The sequence below is a fragment of the Lates calcarifer genome, linkage group LG11 (genome assembly GCF_001640805.2).
Source record: "Lates calcarifer isolate ASB-BC8 linkage group LG11, TLL_Latcal_v3, whole genome shotgun sequence".
NCBI lineage: Eukaryota > Metazoa > Chordata > Actinopteri > Centropomidae > Lates > Lates calcarifer.
In genome coordinates this window covers 12,560,391-12,575,634 of record NC_066843.1, presented here as the reverse complement: position 1 = coordinate 12,575,634, position 15,244 = coordinate 12,560,391, and the positions used below count along the sequence as shown (strand labels likewise).

General features: G+C 39.9%; 2 protein-coding genes across 3 annotated transcripts; both read right to left on the bottom strand.

Annotated features, from left to right (window-relative positions):
- Window positions 1-44: 44 nt before the first annotated feature.
- Window positions 45-8,376, bottom strand: il12rb2l (interleukin 12 receptor, beta 2a, like). Its single transcript, XM_018671952.2, has 15 exons — window positions 8,231-8,376; window positions 7,662-7,760; window positions 6,299-6,446; window positions 5,999-6,153; window positions 5,601-5,746; window positions 5,258-5,399; window positions 4,908-4,984; window positions 4,571-4,802; window positions 3,671-3,853; window positions 3,449-3,556; window positions 3,210-3,344; window positions 2,333-2,494; window positions 2,098-2,161; window positions 1,670-1,775; window positions 45-1,472 (listed from the first exon to the last, which is right to left on the bottom strand). Exons 2-15 carry the CDS (start codon window positions 7,732-7,734, stop codon window positions 1,080-1,082), a joined length of 2,124 nt encoding a protein of 707 aa, XP_018527468.1. The 5' UTR covers window positions 7,735-7,760; window positions 8,231-8,376; the 3' UTR covers window positions 45-1,079.
- Window positions 8,377-10,180: 1,804 nt separating this feature from the next.
- rln3a (relaxin 3a) lies at window positions 10,181-12,127 on the bottom strand. Of its 2 annotated transcripts, none has more exons than XM_018670572.2 (2): window positions 11,530-12,127; window positions 10,181-10,972 (listed from the first exon to the last, which is right to left on the bottom strand). In XM_018670572.2, the coding sequence occupies exons 1-2, from the start codon at window positions 11,687-11,689 to the stop codon at window positions 10,689-10,691; spliced, it is 444 nt and encodes a 147-aa protein (XP_018526088.1). In that variant the 5' UTR covers window positions 11,690-12,127; the 3' UTR covers window positions 10,181-10,688. The 2 variants fall into 2 exon arrangements, with proteins under 2 accessions (XP_018526088.1, XP_018526081.1); XM_018670565.2 differs by having other exon boundaries at window positions 10,181-10,975; window positions 11,530-12,101.
- Between the last annotated feature and the right edge of the window lie 3,117 nt (window positions 12,128-15,244).

Below are 15,244 nucleotides of genomic sequence, written 5' to 3'. Positions count from 1 at the left end.
AGAAGAGAACTGAACTGAATAAGGACAGAAACTCTGCTGCCATATTCTCATTAAACAGTTTAATATGACACTTGTGCATAAGTCTAATAAACATTTCGCTCCCCAAAGTATAAAGTTTAAGGTGCAACAATGTAAACAAAAAATATAGATAATTTGCCTACATAGGGAAATAATACATGAAAGCCCCTGACATGTTGACATTCACATTCAGGTGACTGAAGATGAGCAAAGAACTCCTGCACACTGTCTTGTACATTTGGAGTAAGATATATATTTTTCTCAATTTAATGTTTCAATACACAGACTTCAATGTGCAGGGGTTCTTTGGTCAACTTTGTAATTTCAAATCCATTTCAGGTTTTAGGTGCAAGTCTGGCTCAATTAATAACTCAAAAAAAGCCAAAGGATAAGGCATTAACTGTGTCACCTGACTGGACTTAAATTCATAGAAAATTTTAAATGTAATTGTTTTTACCTTTAAATGTCTAATGTTGAATGTCTAGAAATTAATATTGTTTTTCTGAGATGCTTTAACATAAAATCATGTTGAGCAGGTGCCATCAGTGTCAGTCCTGATTCTGCATACTATATTTTAGGGCTCCAGTCTGGATCAAAGTGGATTTTAAAGCGATCACAATTTACTGAACAGTCTAAATTGTCAGTGTGTATATGCATTTGTGTCTTTTTTTCCCCTCTTAAAACACCATCATCACTTTATATTTTCAGAACCAGGCCTCACATATGAAAAAAAATCAGAGATGACGCGTGAGATGTAATTGAAGTAGGAAAAGTAAAAATAAAACCAAAGTGAACCACATAAACCACATAGTTAAACAAAAAAGAAATGAAACCAAAGACCGATAATAAACAAATGCAAAATGTGGAAGACAGGGCAGAGAGAGGGACTGGCTGACCAGTCATTAGTTTTGTCTTTCCAATGACCTGAGACATCCTACAGAAGCCTCCCCAGAGGGTCGTAATCTAAAATCACATTCCTACATTGACCATTTTCTTCACATAAAAAAAAAAAACCAACACACATCTGAGGTGAATGTTCATGAGGCAATGCGGAGACATCATCAAACCTCCAGTACTTCCAGAGCAGAGGGCATGAAGTGCTTTTCATAACCTGATGTAAACTGTTCCTCCTCTGATGAGCTCCAACATTCTTCCCTGTCCTCCTCCTTGTCCTTCTCCTCATCAGAGTCAACCATTTTGCTGTACTCCTCTCTTCTAGGTCTGTGTTGTGTCCTCCCACCCTCCTCTGTGACAGCATCCTCCCTCTGATCATCTTGGCAGTCCATCTGTGAGCAACCATCTCCCACCATTGGCGTAGTTAATCCTTCAGGGTCTGAGGTTTTCCTCAGGGAGGACTTGTTAGCCCCTGGCTGGATTTCAACAACCTCCAGCATTGAGATCTTAGGATGTGGCTCATGGATGGGTATGCAGATCCAAGCGAAGTGGTCATTAATCTACAGGGAGATCACATACAGAACCGTTTTGGTAACATGCAGTAAGAAAAAGACTTGACCACATCAGTGAGCGTGTAGTTGTAAACAGGATAAGCAGTAACCAGTGGCATTTATCAGGTTCAACATTCAGTGTAAACCCTGTTCTAAGATTAGAGGCTCACAGAGGACACAAGAAACCATTTCCATTGCTCTCTCACCTGATGCTTCATCTGTCTGAAGATGTGGCTGTTGCCAGGATCAGGCACTTTCTCATAGAAAACTGAAGGCACCAGAGGACATGCTTTGTTTTCTCCTTGACAATAACTGAGACATAAGAGGGAAAAAAGACATAACACAGACACTCTTTACAGTCACAAACTCTACAGCCTGAACAACAAAAGAACATGTACATTGATGTATTCTTAGGTTTAATGTTTATCAAATTTTTTATTAGATTACATTTTTTTATCCATACTATATTCACACAGTTTTAGCAAACCAATACTGTATTGCGTGTTAGTAAAGATCTGTTGAGAATGGATAACACAATATTCTTGTGTGATAGTGAGGCAAAAAAGAAAACAACTGTGAAGTACCATGTCTATGGATGAGAAAAGGATAAGATGATTTAAGATTATTATCTCACCACAATAGAACAGCAATGCATATAACCAGAAGAATTGGTACAATCAGGACTGGTATTAATTTCTCTGGGAAAAGAAAAGAGTGTATTAAATACACAGAAAAAAATGACACATTAACATTAATATGATTAATCCACTTATTACATCTCTTGCAAAACTTTTCTAGTATTTGATCAATCATTGCCTATAAAGTGCAACACATTCAAACAAGGAAATAGTTAAGATGTGATGCAATACCATCAATGTCATGCTGTGTTATTTTGAAAGTCGTGGTGGTATTTTCCCCAGGCCCGGCCCGAGTCACAGCTCTTATCCACACCTCATACTCCTGGCCTGGACGGAGATGCTTCAGCTCAAAAGTCCAATTTTTGTGCTGTGGGGATGCACTCACATTGTACACTGGGAGAAACAAATTGTTTAGAGTCAGGTTAAGTATTTCGGGGAGAGCTGACAGAGATATGCAAAACTAACTACAGTATTACTGTAGTTTGCTAATTACTTGTTTCTTTTCTTTCTTTCGTTTGTATATTAATTAGTAGTAAATTAACAAAACTAAAAGTCTACAGCCTTGCTATCTTTATGAGAGTAATGCAAAATGGTGCCATGCTAACATGGTGGTAGTTAGCAGCTAGCATGTTTAGCGCTCTCACAATTGCGTAAATTTGCACTAAACAAATTGCGTTAATTTGCACTAAACAGCTGAGGTTGATGAGATAAGTCATGAGAACTCATCCTGATGGGAACATGAGTGTACATGCTGAATTTAAAGGCAATCCATCCAATAGGCATTTCACTTAAAGCCACAAATTTGGGGGTCATGGTTGCACAAAAGCATCAGGATATATCCTCTGGAGACCATAAATGTATATGCCAAATTTAGCATCAATCCATCCATTGTTGAGATATGTCAGCCTGGATCAAAATGGTGGACCTGAAGACAGACCAACATTGCTATCCATAGACCTATGCCATTAATGGGGCTAAAAATGATCTGATGAAAAATATATCTGGACCATTCCTTTGACGCAGTCTTAGAAAAAATCAATTCAGTTCTCATTGTGTCCTTAACTAATTACAACAACTATAATATACAATATACTGTTACAGCATGTACCGTTTTCTCCATCAAATCCTATTTGGTAGTACTGGATCACCCCCCTCTGCTTGGACAGGGGAACAGGCTCCCAGACTACGGTCACCTGAGTGGCACCACTGGAGAACGCCTTAAATGATAGCACTCTGGAGGGAGCTGAAAAGTGATTGAGAAAGGCACATGCAAATTACAAGTTTATCTTCCATTTAATATGAAGAACTAAAGGAAGGGCTGTCCTGGAGCAATGCATAAATACTTACTTCCTTCAAGAGAATATCCAAAAACTGATGAGAGGTGATGGATTTTCCTGCTGTGAGAAGATACTGTGAACAGCGACACTTTGAAGGGTGTGTGCTTTTTAAATTGACCTGTAGGTGGAGACACACACCAGTGAGTAAAACCACCAGCACATCCAACCTCAACAGAAAACCCATTTCTAAAGAGTCTGTTACTGCTATTAAAGTATCAAAAATCATAGAAACCTTTAAGGAACACTGTTGTTTTGTTTTCAGGCACTTTGACCCAATCAAATCCTTGGCCTGGAGGACACCCCACTTGTTTGTACTGGACAACATATTCCTCTGAGTGCTTAGTGGGATCCCAAGACACAGTGAGGTTTTCTTCATGCATCTCGAGGTTAATAGCTTGTTCATTTTTCTCTTCACCTAAGAAAGAGGCAAATGCATTGTTAGTTCTTCTGAGCCACACGAATAGTAGAATTGTATCATTACTGTAGTATAATTTTTCAGAGAGAAAAGTAACTTTCAAACAGTGATGATAAAATGATGATGATAAAATACTCAATTAAGCGCAAGCGTCTGGGGCCGTATTCACAAAGTGTCTTATCTTACCACTAGGAATTGTCCTACATGGCACTAAAAGTTACTGACACCCTTGCTATGGAAGACACCATGTTCCTCAGTTAGTGTACTCACTTTGTCCACAGTGATTGGTTGAGAAGTGACTGGTCTGTGTCAGTGAACGTAAAATAAAATATTCATCTGTCAAACAGACATGGGGTGCATTTTTGGTTTGAGGATTAATTCTCAGATTAAATATTTGAAGTATATCAGAAGTTCATTGTTGGATTTGTCCAAAACACTCACATGATGAGGCTCATGAGCTGCAGCACTTAAACGACTGTGAGCAGATCTTGGAGACTTAGTGAGTCCCCTGGACTGCCTATCAATGTCTCTCGACTTGGGAGGCACTTTTAACTCTAAAAAGCTTTGTGAATTACTCAGGAAACCCTAAAGTTAGGACTGACACACTTTCTCCAAATTCAGCCAGTTAGAAGCTACTTTTGGCCTTAAGATGTTATGTGAATACAACCCCTGAAACAAAGCTTCCTTTATTTTTACGGCAGTATAGGCAACTGATACCTGGTGCTGGCATGGCTAGATGAGAAGGCACAGTGGCACCAAGCGCATTGAAGGCTGATACACTGACTGATGACACGTCCTTCAGAAAGGTGCGGCAGTATTGCATCAGCTGCGACAGCTGGCCGCTTGACCCCGGTGTGGGCACATTCATCGGCACCATTTTGCCTGTATTGTAAACAAGTCTAACTTGATATTCAAGAATAACACCACGTGCCTGAGATATAGGAAGCGTCTGGATGGGACAAAGACAAGCAGATGATAGCAGTGGGTGAGTCTGCATAACTTAGACTCTGGTTTATCATTCTAATCTGAGAATAATGACTGTAGATCTACCTACCTTCCAGGTCAGAGCACAGTCAAAGCTTGTGGGAGATATCCCACAGTCCCTCCATATATCCAGCTCTCCAACAGGGGCTGAACAGGACATTTTGTTTTTAGCAGAGAGAATGGTTGTTTTGTTACCAAGTTGTGGGTTAATGATTGAGTGCCGACATGTGAATTGTTATCTTTGGGAAGAGCCAGGTTAGTTATTTCCCCTCATTTCTACTTTTGGCAAGAAAAAAAATAAGCCTGTTTCCCAATGTGTTTAACTATTCAGTACTTTGGGGAAAAAAAATACATTTGTCAGGATTTTCCAAGTTCTTTGCCAAAGCTCAACTTGGTGACCGCACAGAAATGAGGACTCACCCTTCTCTGCTGATTTTATACTGTGGCTTTTACTCCAGTTACTTGTTAAGTGTGTGTCACAGGCACAGCGAACTTGAAATTCGTAGACTGTGGCAGGCTGGGGATCGTCCAGTGTATAGGAGGGATGGTCTCCATTCTCATGCTGTGTAGAAGGGGGGAAAAAACTTGAGCATGCATTTAGTGATCAAAGCTTTAGTCGATTAACAATGAGTTTTCCTTGCAGGATTATCTTTGAGCTTTATTCAGGACTTTAATTCAATCGCTGTCCCCTCACTGTCCATGTCCATGGCCAAAAGAATGAAAAGAAAGTTAGAGACAAGACAAAACCTTAAAGAAAACACACCTGATGCCAAACCTGGTCTCCCTCAATCCGATTTCGGATGTCACAGGTTCCCGTAGAGAGATGCAGCTCTCCACAGAAGGAATTCCACTCAAGCTCTATTGAATCCTGCTGCTTTGATATGGTTATGCTAGGAGGTGGTGGCTTGACTGGAGATAGAAAGACATACCCCTGCAAATATTACTTTGAAATCACTTGAATCAAAATGAATAATGTGAATATATATTACAAGTCAGTACCATCACTGAAACAAGTCAATTATTTTGATTGTGCCTGTCAGAAAGGCATTGATTATTACAATTATTATTATTATTATTATTATTATTATCATCATCATTATTATCAGTGTCTCTGGTGGTGGCTTCTATATTAATGGATGAGAATTTGCAGGACTGACTCACTGATATATGCTGTGTTGAAAACAACCTCCTCAGATTTGGCAGAACCGTGCTGGTTCTTTACCTCCACCCAAACACGAAGTTCTCCATGGTTAATAAAGTTTTCACGATTGATGATAAATCCACTCAAATTGGTCCAACTGGTCACATACCCCTCACTAGAAGACAAAACAAAACAGGACAACAAGACAAGAGGAGTAAAGCTAAATTAGAAGGTTTCTCCCCTAAGTTGTCAGATTATTCTCATCAAAACCTTAATGATGTCAGATGGCTAAAACAAGGAGTATTTATGGTTGTATATACCCGCTGTTTGCTGGCTCCCAGTGCAGGCTGTAGTTAGTGGGGATCTGAGGGTTTGACCCTGGATCCCAAGCACAGTGAATATCAGCATCACAGCTTTTCTCATCACATGGGATATAGCACTCAGGAGGAGAGGGACGAGCAGGAGGACCTGGAGAAACACAGAATAAGGAATTATTATCCATCGTATTATCATGTTTCAAAACCCATTTTTTTCTTGTAAAAAAAGCAGGTTCTGAAAAGCTGTGCTTTATCATTTTTATGAAGGTAGGATATACTGTAGGCCATAAAGGATTTGGATTTAAAAAACACAGATCCCCTGGCTCACACAGTAGCAGTGGCACAAATTAAAGTGTTTAATCCAAAATGCTTCGAACCATGAGTCACAGCATGAAAAGGTACTGACACCACTGCAAGAAGCTTCCAGGATATTGTGAGTCACAAAAACATAATTTACTAAAGCTGCACACAGCTAAACTGAAGACAGGTGAATGAAAATGGCCTAAAGAAGTCAAAATAAACACTACGCTTTGTTGTTAGAAATCTTTAAAATCTCTCTCAAGATTATGAACATTAACTTCCTGTACTGATTTACTTTAACTGCCAAAGCAAATGGACAAAAAGAGAGAGGCAGTGACAAGATAAGATGAAAAAAGAGCTGGAAAGCAACATGTAAGAAGTAACCGCATAAGGTAACCACAAAAAAATATATATATAAACAGTCCTATTATCTCATACATGTATCTACCCATCCCTGGAATCACACACACACACGCACACCTTTTTTTTCTTATTCATCACAAGCCTGTCACCTTTACACATTTCTCGTAAGCCCGCAAATTTTGAGCAGTGATCAGTTCAATGTCTGTACCGTTGCAGGGAAGCACACTGTCAGTGACACTAACAGGAAACAAGCACTTTGATCAGTCTGGGTCCAAATGACTTCACCCCAGCCTCTGTCACCACTTCCTCCTCAGTTATGTTAAAATCATTAAGAGCCAGTATAAAGCAGAGAAAACACATAGGCATGTGAGCTGTAATGTTGGGCCAGAGCATCTTCTATCAAAACATTTCACACTTGATGTAATGCGCTCAGCAGAGGCAGAACATGTGCTGCGCATAAAACACTCAGCCCATTCTTTATTATAGGCCATTTTGATAACACAACCTCGTGTATTTTGTTTATAAAAATCTTACTCAGCAAGGTAAAAAGTAATGTATAGCTGTTAAATACATATGGTGGGGTAAAAAGGGCAATGTTTATCCATGAATGCAGTGGAGTGTGAAGTTAAGTACAAGCACTTGAGAATAAGAAGAACTGTACTTTAACAGTATGAGTGCTACGTGCACGCTTGGATGAGCCTACCTCCTGCAGCCAGACAGTTTGTTAGATTGACCAGCAAAATGGACAGGAGCCACCTTGTCCTTGGTGTGGCCATTACATTTGGACCCAGGCCTCTAGTGCCTAGTGGAAAATAAAAACATACAAGCACGCTCATATACACACTGAAAATGTATATGCAACCTCAGAAGCTAAAGCCTGTAGCAGCTACATTTGTCAAGTCCAGGCACTCTGTTGGTGTTTTTTTTTTTTTAACACTGTTAATGTAGTAAACTGTGAGAGCATGAGGAGTAGCCGCATCGAAATATAGCATTGTGTAAACTCTGCAGTTTGGTATACCGACAAGCTATCCTCCAAATATACATTCATGTCACATATAGCTAAGTGTACGTTTGGTAATAAATCAAATTAATGTTAAAACTAATGCGGTATCAAGGTAATACGTGGAAGCACTGTGATAACGGTCCAAATACTCCGTCAAAGTAGCAAAATCCGGAGCTCGCACCTGAAATGAATTGTTCATTCTCAAATTTAAGCTGCAAGCTGCTTTGTTCCTCAATATAAGCTCGCTGATAATAACTGAGTGTTTTTACCTCATAGCGAGACACAGTGAGATGCCAGTCGTTCATGCTGTAGGGGTATAAGCCACGGGCTGCCGTTAAAGTTTGTTGTGAAGTTACAATATTGCTCGTTCAGTTAGTCAGGTAGACCCGCCCATTTCTGGAATTGCCAGTGACGTCGAAAACGGGCGTGTACGCACGCGCACGCACGCACACACACACACACACACACACACACACAGTCTCTGACTGGTACTCACATGTGCTCTATTTTACACAACGCGTCGGTTTCTTCCACTTCCTGCATTGGTTGTTGAAGTATCTAAAAATGTGCTCGTGAGATAGAAACATCACAGGCGACTTTTAATCATGAGAGAACTTCGGAGAAAAAAAGTTGTCCATTCAATGGGGAATGGTTGAATGTAACTCATTTACTTAAGCACTGCACTTAACTACAAACTAAGTATTTGTGCTTCCATTCCATGACACTTCATACCCTGATCAGATTAACCTCCTACTGTTCATTCTTTCCCCAGACACCCAGTAGGCCTACCCATGTAATATTGTAAAGCTGAAATGATTAACTGATTGAGAAAGTCTCTGAAGTACTGCAGGCTGTGAGGTGGAGCAGCTGCAGATCAGACTTGTTTCGGCACATCAACCAACATCCTGTTGCCGGTTGTGTTTTGTCATACCGTACAACAATGAAAGCAGCCCAGAGGCCCCGATGGAGATGCTCTGACCCAATCTGGGTCAATCAGACAAAACAGGAAAGGAGAGAGGAGGAGAGATTGCAGCCATTTTCTCTACAGTATCTTGCTCTTGGGCTTAAAGCAGACTTACCACCCACCAACATACTCATCACAATAGGAATCTTCAGTGCTGATCTCACTTTGTATCACTAGATATGATAAATTAATCCCAAATTGAGACCTGAATATTCTTATTAATAATAAGAATACTTCTAAAGCTATAGAGCTTGTGAGTTTACTAGACAGCTTTGAAGTCACCTAATATGTAAATGAAGCCATTCATCAGCATGGTAACACTCTAGACTTAGTAAAAACAACAGGGTTCCACCACTGGTGTTTCAGTATTCAAATTACCTACCTCTGACCATCACTGTGTGTTTTTCTATGACAAATGAATCTTAACAAAGATCTAAAGGGAATTTTTGGTTCAAAAGCGATTCCCAGATGACAAGGCAGAAGCAAAGTTCTCTATTATTAAAGCAGTTGTGACTGCTCTTTAAATGACACAGTTGAATCAGCAGTACCTTGTCATCTGTTGTAAATATTGCTTCTCCACTGATGGTTAAACAGAGGTGGACTGACAGGATCTCCCCAATAACAGTGGTAAGGAGAGAATCTGTCGGGCAGCTGAAAGAAAATGGAGGAAAACTACAATATTACAGGGAAAGTCTGTAATACTGATCTCAACTGTTTTAGTCATGTCCTGAAGATTATGAAGATAAAATTAGTCTTATTAGCAAGCAGCAGGAGCCCTATTATTTTTGTTCTGATTATTCTTAGGGATCTAAGCAGCAGGACTGCAGAAAGCCTATTGTTTGTGTTCCGACTATTATTCTCCCTCTTATTTATTTTTCTCCTCTAAAAGTGTTTGTGCATCAAAAATCAATAGAAGTAGAAACATGAAATTTCATAACATGGTCCCAAATTCCCCCACTACTCACATCCCAAAATGTGAGGTACTGTACTCATGAGTGGGAGCTGCAATAATTAAGTTTGACTTTTGGTTCATATCTCAAGAACAGAACATTACTTGATCTAAACTGCAATTTACTTTTTGTCCCATTCCCACAGTACACATTTAATGATTTCATCAGAAATGTGACTTTTTGCAAGTTAATCTTCCTGTTTTGTTTTTTTTACACTGCATGAAATGGCTGATTTTCTCAACTCATTCAAGACTGTTTGTCACAAGTAAAGTAAGCCTTGGTTATTTAAGAAAGAAGACATGTCATTAACACACTTTTTTTTTAATTATGGGTCTAAGTATTAAACCCATTCAGCTCTTGGGATGCAATGAAACAAATGCAAAATATCAACAATCTACTTATAATGTACAAACAACATGAGACATTATTAGACATCAGTGACTTTTTACGCTGCTGCCGTCAAATTATCTTCTCACAACATTAAAAAAAAAAGAAAAAGTAGAATTATTATCATGTATGATGAATACTTAAGGCTGTTCATTACAAAACCTGGAGTGCACTTTGTTAACAGAAATGTACAAACATTTTGGGCTCACGGCAGCTGCTTCCACAGACTTCATTGATAATAAAATATGAAACAACATTTCAAACAGCTGATATAATGGTTCAACTGATGGTATAAAATGATAGAAAACGACCTAAGATTCACGAGGATTGAAAAGAGGGTGAGTGTGTGTGCGTATTTATGTGTCTGTGTATTAAAGTATACAGTACGCCTGCCAGTGTGGTCACCCAGATGGCGAAGGTCGACTCTCAGCAAAGGGAGCTGATCTCACTCTTGCTGCAGCCCCACTTGCAGCAGGCGTTGGACAGACCCACCACCACGTCTCTGCCCTTGCGGTCAGCCTTGCGCAGGGCCTCCAGGATCTCCTCAGTGATGAAGGAACGGGTCGGCCTGCTGAACGCTCCCTCTGGGTTGTCTCTAGATGTGAAGCTTATATCTCTGTTCCTTTGGAGAAGACTCTCCACCACCAGATTGTGACTCAAGCCCTCTGAGGACTCATCCTGACGGGAGTTAAATGGATCCTCTGAAACATCTGCTGCAGTAAGGACAAATGAAGCATCAGAATATACCCAGAGAGTAAATAATAGTTTAACCTTTTCCATTATCTTTATTTCCATGGCATGATGGAGAGAGTGAGTATAAGCAGAAATGCCAAATTTACCTGGTTTGCAGCGAATAGATTGTAACATAAAATGAAATTATTTCAGGGTCAAGGCTCAAATAAAATTTTGGGGGATGTTTTATCAGTGCATAGCTAAATACATCTATGGTAGTGCAAATAAGAAATATAGATCGCTGATTTTAGCACTAATTGTCCATAAACACTGACAACACCAGCCGTAGTAAACAACATTAATATCCAATAAAATGTAATTAATGCTAACTTAAGATTTAATTTCCTTCTCCCTTCACTGATCACAAATGAGCACAAGAGGGTAAGGATGGACAACATAAAAAATTGGGGGAAAAGTGCATCTCATACAATGAATGATTATGTTTTAGTCAACAGATGAAAACATATATAAAGTCAGCAGATGAAGACATAAAAGACATTACAAGGTTATTAATGGTGAAGATGTAGTGCCCCACCTGCACTCCTGAGTGACCGTTTCCATCGTGAGCCCCCACAGGTGAAGATGACTGCCCGGATGAACTCACGGCCACAGAGCTTTACCCCATATGTTGGGTCCTCCATGGGCTGAACCCCAGCCACCAGCAGACACACAGCCAGCACCACAGCCTTCCACATAGTACTCCGAGGAAACGAAGCGAGCAAGAAGCAGTTTCAGTGACAGTGGATTCTTTGCTTTGAGCAGCACTTAGCTCTCTGGCTCCCTGTTTGCAAGCACTATGCCTCTCTAGGTGACCCAGGCTTGGTTTATAAAGGGGTGTGGAGCCCTGCAAGGGAGACATACATAGTGCGTACGCAAGCTTTCTCTGAGGGAAGAACAGATTCGGAAGAGAGATACAGTCAGAGACCTTTATGGAGACAAAAAGCGGACCAAAGGTGGCATAATTAATGAATATGTCAGAAGGCTCTATGATCTAACAGCGTTTCAGCATGTGAAGCACTTTTTGCACTTTCAGTGTCATTCAATATAATAACTTCATTAAATCCCACTTACATTTAATATGTGAAACGTTGTACAACCATGGGTCATGTATTGATTGTGAATGTGGGAGGCATATTGAGATTAAAAATGTCAAACAAAGGCAAATAACGTGTCACAATTTACAGAGTTCATTTTTAGCATACTGACCAATTACAGTTCTCTCTCCTTCTGTATGTTTCCCATAGAGAAACATAAATTTGCAGACATATAAATGCTATATTTCAGCACTATATTGAGACACTATAAAATGCTAAATCACCAGTTGTTTCCTCCTACCGATGCAATAGTTTGTTGTGTAAGATGTATGGATACTTTACGAGCTAAAAAAAAGTGGTTAAAGAAATGAAAGTGACAACAAAAATTTAATTTATTATAAATGAATTTTGCCAGTTGACACCATCTGCTGGCACAAAGAGTAGCTTAGGGATACTGAACACAAACAGCAACTCTAATGTCTTAAAAGAAGAGATGCTTTGTAAATTGTAATTTCTTTCAAACAATTTTTTAAAGCATTTTATGAAGTCATATTGCCTGAACACATGAAATAAACCATTTACGCACACTGCCATGAATTCTCCTGATAAGGTTTAGCACTCACTGACTCCACTACAGGGATATATTTAGGCCATTGTTACTGATATCATAATTATTTACATCAGCTTTGCCATTTTTATTCCACACACATGACCCTGTATAACTTCCATATGTATCATTTCCTTTTCTCTTGAAAATCACTTATTCTGTCATCTCTTTTCCAAAAGGTGAACTGGGAGAACTGAGACAGGACCAGTGACATTTTCAAAGGCAGATAACATAGAAGTCTTATTATGAGTCAGACTAAAATAAAACACATTTTTATCTGTGTATCCACATAGCCAAAGGTCGCTCGTTTAGGAAATTACAATGGGAATGATGAATGTGTAATTAATGTGATGATAACAAGCAAACAAAATGGCATTTTATGAGGGTGTCCACCTTGACACTCATTAACACAGTGTCATAGAAGGGACCTGTGGAGGTCATGGGAGCAATAACAAAATGCTATGGACCATACTTTTTTTTTTATAAATATGTGGTTTGTGAACACTGTAGGTAAAATTGTAGAATTTGATCCTACATACTGTTTCATTTATTTTTGCTTATGAATTTATAAATTACCTTTGAGTTTCAGCACACAGCAGGTGTTGGAATGTATATATTCTATTGTATAAGGACAGAATAACTATAAGAAAAAGTGACATAGGGTTTGCCTACTGGCTTTCCAAGGCTAGAGAAAGCCGCCTAGGTAACTGGGCAGTTCACACATTTTACAGCAGTTACACAGTAATAGTACAACAGAAACACACATAGAGAGTATGGTCAGATGTATTGTGTTTTATCCTTTAATGTTATACAAATGCAAGGTGAGAGTCAAAAATGAATGAACACTAGCTTGTTTGCAATGCTGGTATTGAAGGTAGACAATTCCTTACTGATATGAAATGCATGTATCCAACAGTACAAAAGAAGAAAAGACTTGACAACAACCTGTCACCAGAATTAAATAACCATTCATTTTTCAAGCTGCTGGGCCCTGAGGCCATTCACTGAATGGGCTTGGTTTCACTGTATTTATTTGTACCAGAAAAATGTATCATCACCAACGACAAATGGGTACGACAACTTGCAGTTAATTGTGACGGTCATAGCTATGCTTTTAGTTACTGTGACACTATCAGATCACCATCTGCAGAATTATCACTGTCACTGGGATATCATCCGTCTCAGTTGTAAAAAATTTATGTCCATGATAGACAGGGATTTTCCTCAAATGGGCGTGGAAGGCTTTGTAGTAAAAAATTTGCTGTCCCTGTGACTTTAAGGCAATTTGGCAGTACTCAGCCAATCAGAGCAAGGAAGGGGGAGGGAAGGGAGCGGGTGGGTAGCAACAGTTGCCCTGGTGAGGACGAAGCGCCATAGCCACGGTAGCCCTGGCGACAAGAACCCAGCAACGAGAATCAACAACAACAACAACTGAATCCGCCATAAAAATAAAAGAAGACATTTTACCGGTAGGAAATACACACGTGGAACCAGAGGTGAAGCTCTTAACATTTAGGAATTATTTTATGTCCACTAATGATTCAGCTGAATTGTGCTATTGCTTTTTCCCCTTGTTGTTTCAGTAGCCATAACAGGCAACTGCCTCCCAGTGTTAGCTGAGGTTAGCCTGCAAGCTAGCCGTCGTACTGATAATGAGTCGAGTCCGTGTCTTGAATGGGGTAGTTTCTGCCCGCTTCTCATTCGAGTGACAGTGAATTGTGCCTGCCATGACGACGCAGCCACAGATGCATACTCAAGCAGGCCGTTGTTATGGCGATGTCAAATGCAAAAGGTACAAAATGGCGGTTGTTGTAGAGACCAGTTAGCTTGCTGCCCGTGTTACCTTGCTAAATAGCTAGCATCAGTGCTGTCACGACAGGCTTGTGCTCGCTACTGCTCACAGCTAGCGGAACGAGTTACCAGTAACGGACACTCGTCTTGTTAACGGTATTTTACGTGCAGCCTGTGGCGGTTCAACACGTTATGCTTTTTCCTATAGCTGATTCAACACAGAGTATTCCCCGGGTACATAACGTTAACTACCCAGAAGGGAGGCCAAATTGGGATTGTCAAGTTAAAAGTGTAACTACTCGGACAGTTTGGGGGGCTCGGATTGACGCAGGGGCAGAGTTGGAGCAATCACTGAGAAATTAAATGTCTTTCTATCCATAACGGAAAGTTGAGGAAGCTGGGGCAGGTGGCGGACATTTAACACTCAAGGGGCGTGGCGAACAAGGGCGTTTTGCAGGTGCTTTGCTCGTCCAAGTTCAGTTAAACCTGTTTGTTCGCTGCTTTGCCACAAGACCAGCTTTATATCTTTGTATTAACGTCTATAGTTGTCAAATGACCGTCAGATTGAGGAGTACCCCCCCCCACACACACACAATTGAATTTCGAGGGCGCACAGATCCTCATAACCCCTTACCACTGTCCTGTCTTTTCCAGTTAAAACAAAGATGATCAAAGATGTTCAAAGTTCATAAGTTCATATCAAGATGTACGCGTTATCTCTTCATAATTTTGTGCGATATACAGCATAACAGAATGCAGCAATATTAGTGCAGTGTGGTAGGGGATTTTCCCAACTCGTGCCACAAGCATAACTATAA